This window comes from Lithobates pipiens, unplaced genomic scaffold (assembly GCF_037356315.1).
Source record: "Lithobates pipiens isolate NorthernLeopardFrog02 unplaced genomic scaffold, aLitPip1_a1.2 Scaffold_27, whole genome shotgun sequence".
Classification (NCBI taxonomy): Eukaryota; Metazoa; Chordata; class Amphibia; order Anura; family Ranidae; genus Lithobates; species Lithobates pipiens.
The window spans coordinates 47,169,723-47,182,010 of record NW_027507788.1 but is presented as its reverse complement, the minus strand read 5'-3'; the positions used below and the strand labels follow the sequence as shown (position 1 = coordinate 47,182,010).

The 12,288-nt window shown below is 43.0% G+C and overlaps 1 protein-coding gene across 1 annotated transcript in view; it reads right to left on the bottom strand.

Moving 5' to 3' along the window:
• Positions 1-1,831: 1,831 nt before the first annotated feature.
• POU2AF1 (POU class 2 homeobox associating factor 1) overlaps positions 1,832-12,288 on the bottom strand; it is a 142,638-nt gene continuing 132,181 nt past the window's right edge. Inside the window, exons 3-5 of the mRNA XM_077456942.1 lie at positions 11,548-11,590; positions 3,971-4,254; positions 1,832-2,203 (exon numbers count right to left, since the gene is read on the bottom strand). Of these exons, the coding sequence (XP_077313068.1) occupies positions 1,886-2,203; positions 3,971-4,254; positions 11,548-11,590 (645 nt within the window). The 3' untranslated portion in view covers positions 1,832-1,885. The remainder of the gene's footprint in view (positions 2,204-3,970; positions 4,255-11,547; positions 11,591-12,288) is intronic.

Sequence of the window (12,288 nt, the reverse complement as noted above, 5' to 3'; positions counted from 1 at the left end):
GGATGATGTCACAGCTTTGTGTGGAGGTGGAGAGCACTGGAACATGGAATAAGGTAAGTGAAAGAGGCTGTTTCTCCCCTCCCCCAAAACACATAAAGTACACTGAAAGGATGCAATTTTTTTTTTTTTTTTTTTACTTTCCTGGAGTTGGCTTTATTATGCAATCACATTGATTGGTGTTTATACTAAGATTTTTTAATAGGTCAGGAATATACGGGGACTTCTGTGGTGATACATAGATGTATTCCACATACACATTATATCTTATTTAAAATTATGTGTACGTGGAATACATCTATCTATCAATTTAGAAGTCCCAGTATATTCCTAGCCTATTCAAGAAATGTACTCTCTTGCTTAGTAAACCTGCAATGCAAGGTGCAGGGCAGGTTTACAGACAGCATGGTACAGGAAGGAAGGCAGAGAAGTTCAGGGCTCATGGGGAGAAGGTGCAGTCTGCCATCTGTCTCAGATCTTCACTTGGGCGGGGGGGGGGGGGGGTGCTCTGCGGTGTTCTGGGCAGGAAGCAGTGATTGAGGCTGCAGTCTTCTAGCTCCGCCCACCAGTACTGGAGCTCTTAGGCCCCTTTCACAAAGGGGTGGGAGCGACATCAACGGTAAAATGGCGCTATTTTTAGCGCCTCTTTACCGTCGTTTTAGCGGAGGTATTCAGGTAGGAGAAAAGGGTTAAAACCACCGCAAAGCTCTGCTACAGCAGCACTTTGCCGGCGGTATAGCCACGCTGACCTATTGCTTTCAATGGGCAGGAGCGGTGTATACATGGCTCCTTCACCACTCCAAAGATGCTGCTAGCAGGACTTTTTTTACTGTCCTGCTAGAGCACCGCTTCAGTGTGAAAGACCTAGGGGCTTTCACATTGGAGAGACAGCAGCGGCTCTTTCAGGATGCTTTGCAGGCACTATTTTTAGTGCTTTAGCGCCTGCAAAGTGCCCCAGTGTGAAAGGGGTCTTACTGTGAATGATCCAACTCAGCCAGACCCACTAACAGGAACCCAGGGAGAGAGCCGAGGGAGAGGGTGTTCTCTCTTTCTAAAAAGGAGCAAGAGAGAAGTTAAGCAATCAGGAAGGGTGCTTCTGTCAGTCTCTTTTCATGCAGGCTGTAGTGGCAGCACAGGGCATAGGATAATTATGCTCTTCTGCCTGCTAGAAACCTGCCCCCTCCCAAACTCTGTGCAGGGCACCCACCCTTCCCAGCCATGTGCAGGATATAACTGACACTCCTGGATGTGTTGAAGAGTCTAAATAGAGGATGCTTTGTTGCAACAGAGCTTTTCCGTGGTGGAGAACTGACCTTTCATATATATATATATATATATATATATATATATATATATATATATATATATATATATATATATATATATATATATATATATATATATATATATATATATATTTATATATATTTTAAGCTTTATGTGGTCAGTCCATTAAAAAGTGATATTTGTAGTTGTACTTTTATATCTTTGAATATTCCAACAGTTATATTTCACTACTGCGATTCCTAATTCTCTTCCATTCCACCTTCATACTAGCAGTTTTTGCTTTCCCCAAAAATATGTCTTTAATAAAATCCCTAGAGGGAGAATGGTAACAGCCCAATGGTAACAGTAGGTGTGCCAACTAAGGAACTCAAGTGTAAGTATCTCACCAAAAAAGCACATATAATTTCTAAGCAATATTGTAAATGGACAGGTGGTTTAACTGTCCAAAACCAACCAAAATCTCAAATATCACTTTTGGACAGACTGACCCTTTAGGTAATGGATAGTAAAAATTATTTGTTACCTTAATAAGAGTTAGATCAGAAAATTTCAAACCAAAAGCTATTTAATACAGAAAAAATAATTTCAGAGAATACATCAATTAAAGCCCTTCAATAGACAGAGTATGATTAAGAACATATGAGTCACTCCCTCCTTCTCCATGTAATAATTTTTCAATGGGCACATTGTTGATGGCTTGCCTCGAGTCATTCAGTTCTTCTGGCACAGGATCTGGTAAAGAAATTGGTATTGGGACAAACTGTGGGCTTTGGATTGTGGTTGCTGTTGCTTGGTAGGGTATAGAGTGAGTTGCTGTTGGCAGTGTTGGAATTGGCTGAGCCCATGGGAAGTAAGTCAGCGAAGTTTGCTGATCGGCATATTCTAACTGAGTAGCAACACACTGAGTGCTGTTTCGTGCCTGCAAAGAAAACATATTTTATAATGATGCCACAAATAAGCATTAAAAAATACACAAACTATGTAACAGGATTGAATTTGTCACATTTACCCTTCACAACATAATGACTCTGGCCATAACTAGATGTTTTTTGTTGCAGTTTCCTCGATATACACCTGAAGGAAGTTAAATTGGATCTAAACCTAATCACTAAAATTTAATAAAAGCTTTAGCATGTTGATGTCATTCCGAAAGGTGGATTCAATCTACAGTATTTAAATCTGCAGATTTACCGTAATTAAAATATTGTTGCTGATCATGGCATTTAAAGTCCTTATTCAGGCACTTCCTGTTATGTAGTGACAACTCTCTCCCAGTTGTGCTCCTGCATTGTTACCAATGGTAATCCACCCCTGAAGAAGACTAAAAGTAGCCATACCAGTACACATTGCACAGGCAAGGTCATTATTATCTCTATCAACAAACCAGTTCTAAGAAATAATGCACAAGCCATGAGCTGATGCTAGAACAAGTGCATGCAGACAAGTGTGGCTTAATTGGGCTAAAGAGCATCAACAGTACTGATATGCGACAAAGGATGGGAAAAAAAGTCTAAAAACAAAATGTTAGAGTAATGCCCTTACACACGGTCGAATTTTCCGACAACAAATTTTGGATGTAAGCTTGTTGGCGGAAAGTCAGACCGCGTGTATGCGCCATCAAACATTTGCTGTCGGACTTTCCGCCAACAAATGTTGGCTAGCAGGTTATCAAATTTTCGGCCAACAAATTTTTGCTGGCGGGCTTTCCAATCGTGTGTGCACAAGTCCATCTCACAAAAGTCCACGCATACTCAGAATCAAGTACGAGCCGGAAGCGCTCGATCTTGTAAAACTAGCGTTCGTAATGGAGATATCACATGGCTATCGAACTTCCTTTTTATTGGCTTGCCATATTTCTTGTATGTCACTACGTTCGTAATTGTTTGGCAACATTTGTGTGACTGTGTGTATGCAAGACAAGTTGGAGCCAACAACCTTCAAACGAAATTCCACGGTTTTGTTGTCGGAAAGTCTGATTGCTTGTACGAGGCATTAAGGTTTAGATCTACTTTTTAGTGAGGATATAGGCTTGCAATAAAGACAGTTTGAGGTGCCCGTGGTTGCAGGAAACAAAATCGCACCATATATGGCCAGTCTAAGTGATCACCTTTTATTGCTTTAGTAATTTAATCCCATGAATTAATAAAGCCAAAACATCACCTTGAAATCCAATCAACTCTCATCTGGAGAAGCAGAGGTCAGCAAAAAGCAACCTCCTTATTTCCCAAATGTCAACTTTCCTTTACGTAGACACTTGTCACTACACTTCTGCATAACTATCATTGTGAACGTGCTACAAATGACCAACAATCAAATGTAGTCGCTGACAATTACAGTTACAGAGTAACTTGATCTGTGAAAAGCAATCTAGTTTTAAACTGAAGTGACGAGTAAATCAAATATTTTTTACCCGCCATGTAGATAACTGTTCATCTTTAAGGCTTGATTCACACCTATGTATTTTTGGTGCTTTTTTCCATTTTGCAGATTTGCACTACAGAACGTATAGGAAACCATGTTAAATGGGCTATAGTGCAAATCTGCAAAATTCAAAAAGCACAAAAAATGCATAGGTGTGAATCAAGCCTTATAAAACCAAAATAAATAACGACAAACATCAGTTATAATTTATACATCATTATAAACCTATTTCCTAGGAAATGATAAAAAGTTATAGCGTACTTACTGTAAAATTTGTTAAAAGAGGCTGTGAAGTATATGTTAGTACAGAAGGGGGACCAACCACAGTATAACCTTGACACATTGGTTGAACATACATATCTGTTGTATAAGGACAGCTAACACTTTCATGTGAAATGTACTCTGGGCATGCTGTCCATTGAGTTAAAGGTTGAAAAGAGGGTGGTTGTGAAATCAATCCAGTGTACAAAATGCTTTCATCGTGGATTGGCAATGCTGTTGTTGTAGCATCCAGATCAACATAAGACACGTCCGTGGCGCTCGAGACTGCTAAAAAACATGAAAACAATAAAATGTCATAGTTATGGATGTTTCTACAACATATTAAAAATTTATCCCAGCAAATATTGATTGACAACTTGCCGATGAGCCGCTGTCATTATACTGTGGCAGGTCGGCTCGGTCCCACTAATGACCGTAGCTGTACGTTGGTCCATTTTACAGCTATAGCAGGCACGCGGGAGAGCTAATGCGAATGGTCGGCAGGCTGCGATGTCCACCGACCACCCACAATCGCTCCACAGAGAGCCAGAATGGGGATCTGTCTTTGTAAACAAACAGATCCCCATTCTGTCAGGGGAGGAGAGAGAAATCCGCTGTTGCTAGTGATAAGGAACAGCGATCTCTCTCCTCCTCCACTCAGTCCACTCCCCCCACAGTTAGAAACAACTCCCAGGGAACACATTGATCACCCCTAGTGTTAACCCCTTCCTTGCCCGTTTCATTTATACAGTAATCAGTGCATTTTTTTTTAGCACTGTTTCCTGAATAAATGTCATTGGTCCCAAAAGTGTCAAAAGTGTCTGATCTGTCCACCACAATGTCGCAGTCCTGCTAAAAATCGCTGATCACCACAATACGATATACTAGTAAAACTTAATAAAAATGCCCTAAATCTATCCCCTATTTTGCATAGGTTTTGACTTTTGCACAAACCAATCAATACGCTTATTGGGATTTTTGAATCAAAAATATGTAGAAGAACACATATTGTCCTAAACTGATAAAGAAATTTTTTTTTTTTTTTGGGGGGGGGGGGGGGGGGAGTATTTATTATAATAAAAAGCAAAAAATATTGTATTTTTTTTCTTCAAAATTGTCTGCCTTTTTTTTGTGTCTAGAGCAAAAAATAAAAAATACAGAGGTGTACAAATATCACCAAAAGAAAGCTCTACTTGTGGGAAAAAAAGGCGTCAATTTTGTTTCGGTACAGCTGTGCACGACCATGCAATTATCAGTTAAAACGACACAGTGCCGTATCTCAAAAAATGACCTGGTCATTAAAGGGGAAAATCGTCCGGTCTTTAAGTGGTTAAAGTGGTTATAAACCCTTACATATACCCAGTGAAGTGACTGGCCTCAGGTGATAAACCGAGATGAAACAAATCCTATGTAAATTGTACCTGTTTATCTACAGCTGTCCTATCCCTAAATCCATTCAAAATGCAGAATTTACACAGGATCTCTCAGCTCTGAGAAACAGGGGGAGGGGAGCTGAAGTTACATCTGTAAGAGCTAATTGGAGGGAAGGGACACACCCCCCTCCACACAGCACACAGAAACAGAGTTGAGGCTGTCAATCACCTAGAGCTCCCTTCAGAGTGTCACCATTTTTCTCTTTATGTGTCAGGAAAACTTGTCAGAAGTGACTCATACTGTTATGCCACGTACACACAGTCAGACTATCCGGCGGACAACCCGCCGGACTTTGCAGCGGAGGTCCACCAGATTTTCTGAACGAGCGGACCTACACACACATGCCCACACACGACTGGACTTTTGCGGCAGACTTTTGAAAACGGACTTGCCCACACAGAGTAAAGTCCAGTAATTTTGAACGTGGCTCCAGGTAGACGGAACTGGCAAAGGAAGTCAATGTCGCCGCCTTCATTGGCGAGATTGACACCTTGCGAGCCCCGTCACCTGGTATGGATTTAAAGGGGAGGCCCTATGCTGAAAAAATGGCATAGGGGTCCCCCCAAAGTCCATAGCAGACCCTTATCCGAGCACACATCCCGGCCGGTCAGGAAAGGGGGTGGGGATGAACGAGTGCACCCCCCTCCTGAGCCGTACCAGGCCATGTGCCAACATGGGGGGGTACCCCAAATTCCGGCCCCCTACCCTATGTGAATGAGTGAATGAGTATGGGGTATGATGTACACCTACCCATTCACCTGGGGAAAAAAAACGTACATAGAGAAAACGCAACACAGGTTTTTAAAATAATTTATCAGACAGCTCCAGGGGTCTTATTCCGTCTTTGGGGGTCTTCTCGCCGGACTCCTCCACTATCTTCTGCTCTTTTGCTAGATCTTTTACTAGAGGAGGAGCCCGGCTTTCTCCTTCATTGCCGCCGCCATCCGAGGGTCTTCTTCCGACTTTGCGGGTCTTGTCCTGCTTTTCGGGGGTCTTGTCTCGCTCTTCGGTTCTTCTTGCCGGGCCTCCGCTTTCTTCTTCCAGCTCTTTTACTAGCGTTGGCATGGTCTTGTCGCTGTAGCTGCTGCCTTCTGTTTCTTCTGCTTCTTCTTCCTTCTTCCGATGTTGACACGCCGCTCTCTCTGGCCGTAATGGCAGGGACATGTTGTACTTATATAGGGACAGGGTCGCCGGGTGATGTCACACGGTGACCCCACCCCTTATGATGTCACATTCCCGGAGGATGCTGGGACTGTGACATCATAAGGGACGGGGTCACCCTGTGACATCACCCAGTGACTCCGTCCCTTATCCCTATATAAGTCGCCACACAATGCGTCTCTGCCATTAAGGCTGTAGAGAGTTGTGTTAACATCGGAAGGAAGAAGAGAAGAAGAAGAAGGCGGCAACAAGACCGGGCCAGTGCTAGTTAAAGAGCTGGAAGAAGAAAGCAGAGACCCGGCAAGAAGAACCGAAAGTGGTACAAGGCTCCCGAAGAGCGGGACAACACCCCCGAAGTCGGAAGAAGACCCTCGGAAGGTGGCGGCGATGAAGGAGAAAGCCGGGCTCCTCCGCTAGTAAAAGAGCTAGCTAAAGAGCAGAAGATAGCGGAGGAGTCTGGCGAGAAGACCCCCGAAGACAGAAAAAGACCCCCGGAGCTGTCTAATAAAGTGTTTTAAAAACCTGTGTTGGGTGTTTTTTTTTATGTAAACATTTTTTCCCCAGGTGAATGGGTAGGGGTACATTGTACCCCATACTCATTCACATAGGGTAGAGGGCTGGAATCTGGGGGCCCCCTTATTAAAGGGGGCTCCCAAAATCTGATAAGCCCCCGGCCCGAAGATGCAACCAACGGCCAGGGTTGTCGGGAAGAGGCCCTTGTCCTCATCAACATGGGGACAAGGAGTTTTGGGGTGGGGGGCCCTGCAGCCTGCACCCCCCCATGTTGAGGGCACGCGGCCTGGTATGGCTCAGGGGGGGCGCTCGCTCGTCCCTACCCCCTTTCCTGACCGACCAAGCTGCATGCTCGGATAAGGGTCTGCTATGGACTTTGGGGGGACGCCCACACCTTTTTTTGGCCTAGGGCAGTGATGGCGAACCTTGGCACTCCAGATGTTTTGGAACTACATTTCCCATGATGCTCAGGCACTCTGCAGTGGAGTTGAGCATCATGGGAAATGTAGTTCCAAAACATCTGGAGTGCCAAGGTTCGCCATCACTGGCCTAGGGGTTCCCTTTTAAATCCATACCAGGTGACAGGGCTAGCGAGGTGTCAATCTCGCCGATGGAGGCGGTGGCATTCACTTCCTTCGCTAGTTCCGACTACCTGGAGCCACGTTCAAAATGAACAAACTTTTCTCCGTGTCTGTATGTGGGCAAGTCCGATCATTTCAAAAGTCAAAAGGATTGTCTGCTGGACCAAGTCCGCTGGAAAAATCCGGTCGTGTGTGGGCATGTGTGTGTGTGCAGATCTGCTCGTTCGGAAAGTCCAGCGGACCTCTGCTGCAAAGTCCGGCGAGTTGTCCGCCGGACTAAGTCCGCCGAATAGTCTGATCGTGTATACGCGGCATTAGTGCTCTGGATTGAGACAAGTACACACTATAGAAAGATATGCTTTGTTCATATTTCATGCCTGAAGTTTACAACCACTTTAAGCACATAGGTATTGGCCCTATAAAATATCTACACTAAATCTAAAGTCTGATAAGATTGAAAGACATTTTCAGGTACTTGTAGGCATTCACTGCATGCTGGATTCTGAAAACATCCTGCAAGTTGGCTACGGCCAAAATAAAAAAATAACATATATGATGCAGTCTGTCACTAACATTAACACAGCACCTTTTCATTTTTTCTGAATGCCCCATAACATAGTTTTAGTTGTATTACCTAATGATCCTGCCAGTAGATCTGTTTTTTTCCTTTTCCTTAGAGGGCTTAGACAAACCATTTTACACTGACAGGGGTCACATTTTAATCGGTGTTTAAAACCTTTATCCCAATAGTAGAAAACAAAATGTTACAATAACTTCTTAATAAGTATTAGCTGAGCTGCAGTTTAGCTTCAATGTGTTTTTTACTTGTGACAAGTCCATCAAACCTATTGACCCTTCTAACACTACCCGTTTCACAGGTTGACAATGCTGCTATCCAAGGTTGGCTATGCTATTTCTCCAAAGGCATAGTGGAGGAGTAGAGATGAGCCGAACACCCCCCCTGTTTGGTTTGCACCAGAACCGCCGAACAGAGTAAGGCTGCTTTCACACTGGGGCGGGAGCAGCGTTGGCGGTAAAGCGCCGCTATTTTTAGCGGCGCTTTACCGTCGTTTTAGCGGCGGTGTGCGGGCGCTAGCGAGGTGGTTTTAACCCCCGCTAGCGGCCGAAAAGGGGTTAAACCCGCCCGCAAAGCGCCGCTGCAGCGGCGCTTTGCCGGCGGTATTGCCGCGGTGTCCCATTGATTTCAATGGGTAGGAGCGGTGAATACACCGCTCCTTCACCGCTGCAAACCGTCCTGCCAGCGCATCGCTCCAGTGTGAAAGCCCTCCGGCTTTCACACTGGAGTTAAAGGGGCCGTTTTTTTTCAGGCGTTACACAGGCGCTATTTTTAGCGCTGTAACGCCTGAATACCGCCCCAGTGTGAAAGCAGCCTAAAAGTTCTGACCCGAATAGCAAACCCTATTAGGCCTTGTGTACACTGCTGTTGGTAAGCGGACACTCAGAGGCAGTTGGATGCTTTTTTCAGCTGCCCCAGAACTCATCCAATCCTATCTTATGTGTACATGTACACAGGTCTGTTTAATGTCATTTTTAGGCAGTTGACTTTAGAGGCTTTTCTTTTAAGGCAAAAAAAATGAAAAACATTTCCGGCGTTTCAGATGCCAAATGCCGCTAACCACTACTAAAAAATGGTATCGGCGTCTAGCCACGTTTCGTTTACAGGCATTTTTCATTTTTGCCTATTTAAAAAAAAAAAACGATTTTTCTTTTTCAAACGCTTATATACGCAAGCGACAAAAACGCAGCATGTAAATGTGGCAAAACGGATATTTTAAACGTGGGCTTTTGTCAAGGTAAATCGTTCAGGAGAGGTTGTAAAAACGTCCCATGTACATTAAGCCTTAAAGTCTATGGGACCCAAACTTTCAAAATCAAAAGTCTTCATTTTAAAGGTTTATATGCAAGTAATTGGCCATAAAAAGGGTATGGGGTATGGGTACTGCCCTGGGGGACATGTACCAACGCAAAAAAAAAAAAATAATAATAGTGCCTGGGGGATCCCTGTAAAGTGGCATATTTGTAGCATGTATAGAACATGCTGCAGTAAAACATTTTTAATAAATAAATAACAAATGAAATGTCATTTAAATTGGCAGCAATATAATACCATTGATGGTAATAGAATTATTTTTTTTTTTAAATGGCGTGGGGCCCCCCGCAATTGTTTTTTTTTATTTGACTTTGGCATGGGGTTCTCTTTAAAATCCATACCAGACCCGAAGGACTGGAAGCCTTCACCGGTTTGCAACATCACAAAGGAGGCAGTGCCACCTGGTGGCATCGCCAGGTAGCTCCGCCCCTTACCTATGTAAGAACTGTTGAACGGCCAGCCAGGTATATAGTGGTTTGCCTTAGTTGACAGCGGAGCAATTTTGTTCTTTTTTTGGGTCTGATGGTATGGCAGGTGCGTGATTGACAATGGATCTACATCGGGGATACTGATTTTTTTATTACTTTTGACAATTTTTTTGGTGAATGGGTAGAAGTACTATGTACCCCATACTCATTCACATGGGGAGGGGGGCGGGATCTGGAGAGCCAAAGGGCCTGATATGGACTGGGGGGGACCGGACACCTTCCTTTTTTTTTATTTTTTTTTTATTGCCAGCAATGTTTTATTTTTATTCAACTGTCAGCGGGCTGATGACTCATCATGTTAACCACTTCCGGACTGCCAACCGCAGTTTTACATGATGACTTTGAAGGAGGATATCATTGTTATGGCAGCAGCTAGCTTCCTCCCATAGCTCTTAAGGGGCAATTTTTCTTTTTACATTTTTTTTTTTTTTAAATTACATTTTTTTTTTTTATTGCATTTTAATGTAAATATGAGATCTGAGGTCTTTTTGACCCCACATCTCATATTTAAGTGGTCCTGTCATGCTTTTTTTCTATTAGGGATGTTTACATTCCTTGTAATAGGAATAAAAGTGACACAATAAAAAAAAAAAGTGTAAACATGTAAAAAAAAAAAGTCCTGACGAGCTGGCGTGCAGAAACAAACGCGTATGTGAGTAGCACCCGCATTTGAAAACGGCGTTCAAACCACGCATGTGAAGTATCGCCACGATTGTTGGAGCAAGAGCAATAGTTCTAGCATTAGACCTCCTCTGTACCTTAAACCATGCAACTTGTAGATTTTTTTTTTTAAACGTCGCCTATGGACATTTTTAAGGGTAAAAGTGTGTCGCTATTCCATGAGTGGGCGCAATTTTGAAACGTGACATGTTGGGTATCAATTTACTCTGCGTATCATTATCTTTCATAATATTAAAAAAAATGGGCTGTCTTATTTTTTAATTCAAAAAAGTGTCTTTTTTCCCCCAAAAAGTTTGCTTGTAAGACCTCTGCGCAAATAAGGTATGACAGAAAGTATTGCAATGACCGCCATTTTATTCTTTAGGGTGTTAAAATTTTTTTAGAATGTTTGGGGGTAATTTTCTATAAAAAAAACTGTTTTTAACTTGTAAACAACACATCTAAAAAAGAGGCTCAGTCTTTAGGTGGTTAAGGATGCCATTTACTGCATCCTGATTGGGCAAAGCTCATAGATAGTACCAAGTACCTCCCTATTAAGCAACAGCCAAAACTTTGCCTTACTAATTAATGCATTGCAATATGATCTTAGTGCAACCCTGATGATATAATAGTTCTTACAGAGCATCATTATATTCATTTGTGTGCAGCAGTAAGAACGTTAGCCTGTGAAAATGTTAAGTGTGAGCTCCTGTATCTGGAAAGAAGGGGGGTTGGGCATGGTGAATTCTTTTGTGCTGCTACATACAAACATACTAAATAACATTCTGTCTTTTTCATTTAAAATAGAAAAGCACATAAAAAGCTATACACGTTTTTTCTGTTTATAAATTACCTACTGGTGTGTAGGATGGATAAGTCTGGAAAGTTGATGTCACCTGAAAACATACAACAAAAATTAATTCTATAAGTAAACTAATGTTTTCATATCCAGTTGATATATATTGAAAGTGAAAAGGTATTTATGGCCCATAAAGGGTTAAGAACATAGGGCTATGTTTTTGTATGAAACAGCTAAAAGTCCAATTTAAATGCAATTAAAGTACAATGTGGAGTCCAAGGGAAACACTCTTAAAGCAGAGTTCCACTCAAAAATGGAACTTCCATTTTTCCGGTTCATCCCCCCATCCGATTTCCCATTTTTGGCACCTTTCAGGGGGAAGGGGGAGCATATACCTGTCTAATACATGCTCCCACTTCTGGGCATAGATACCCGAGCCACCCGCGGGTATCCACACCCTTCCAACATCTTCTCCATCCCCCCCGATGTCTTCTGGGAGACAAACAGGTCCCAGAAGACAGCAGGGACCAGTGCGATAGCGCAGTGCGATAGCGCATGCGCAGTATGGAACCAGCAAGGGAAGCCTCACTGGAGATGGTGACGGCAGCACCCGACAGCCAAGGGATAGATCGGCTTCAGGTGCTGACATCGCAAGCGACCTGGACAGGTAATTGTCCTTATTTTAAAAGTCAGCAGCTGCAGTATTTGTAGCTGCTGACTTTACAAAAAAAATCAGCAGTACCCCTGCTTTAAGGTCTGCTTTATGCTTTTGGCTGGTATCCACGAGCTAGAAGT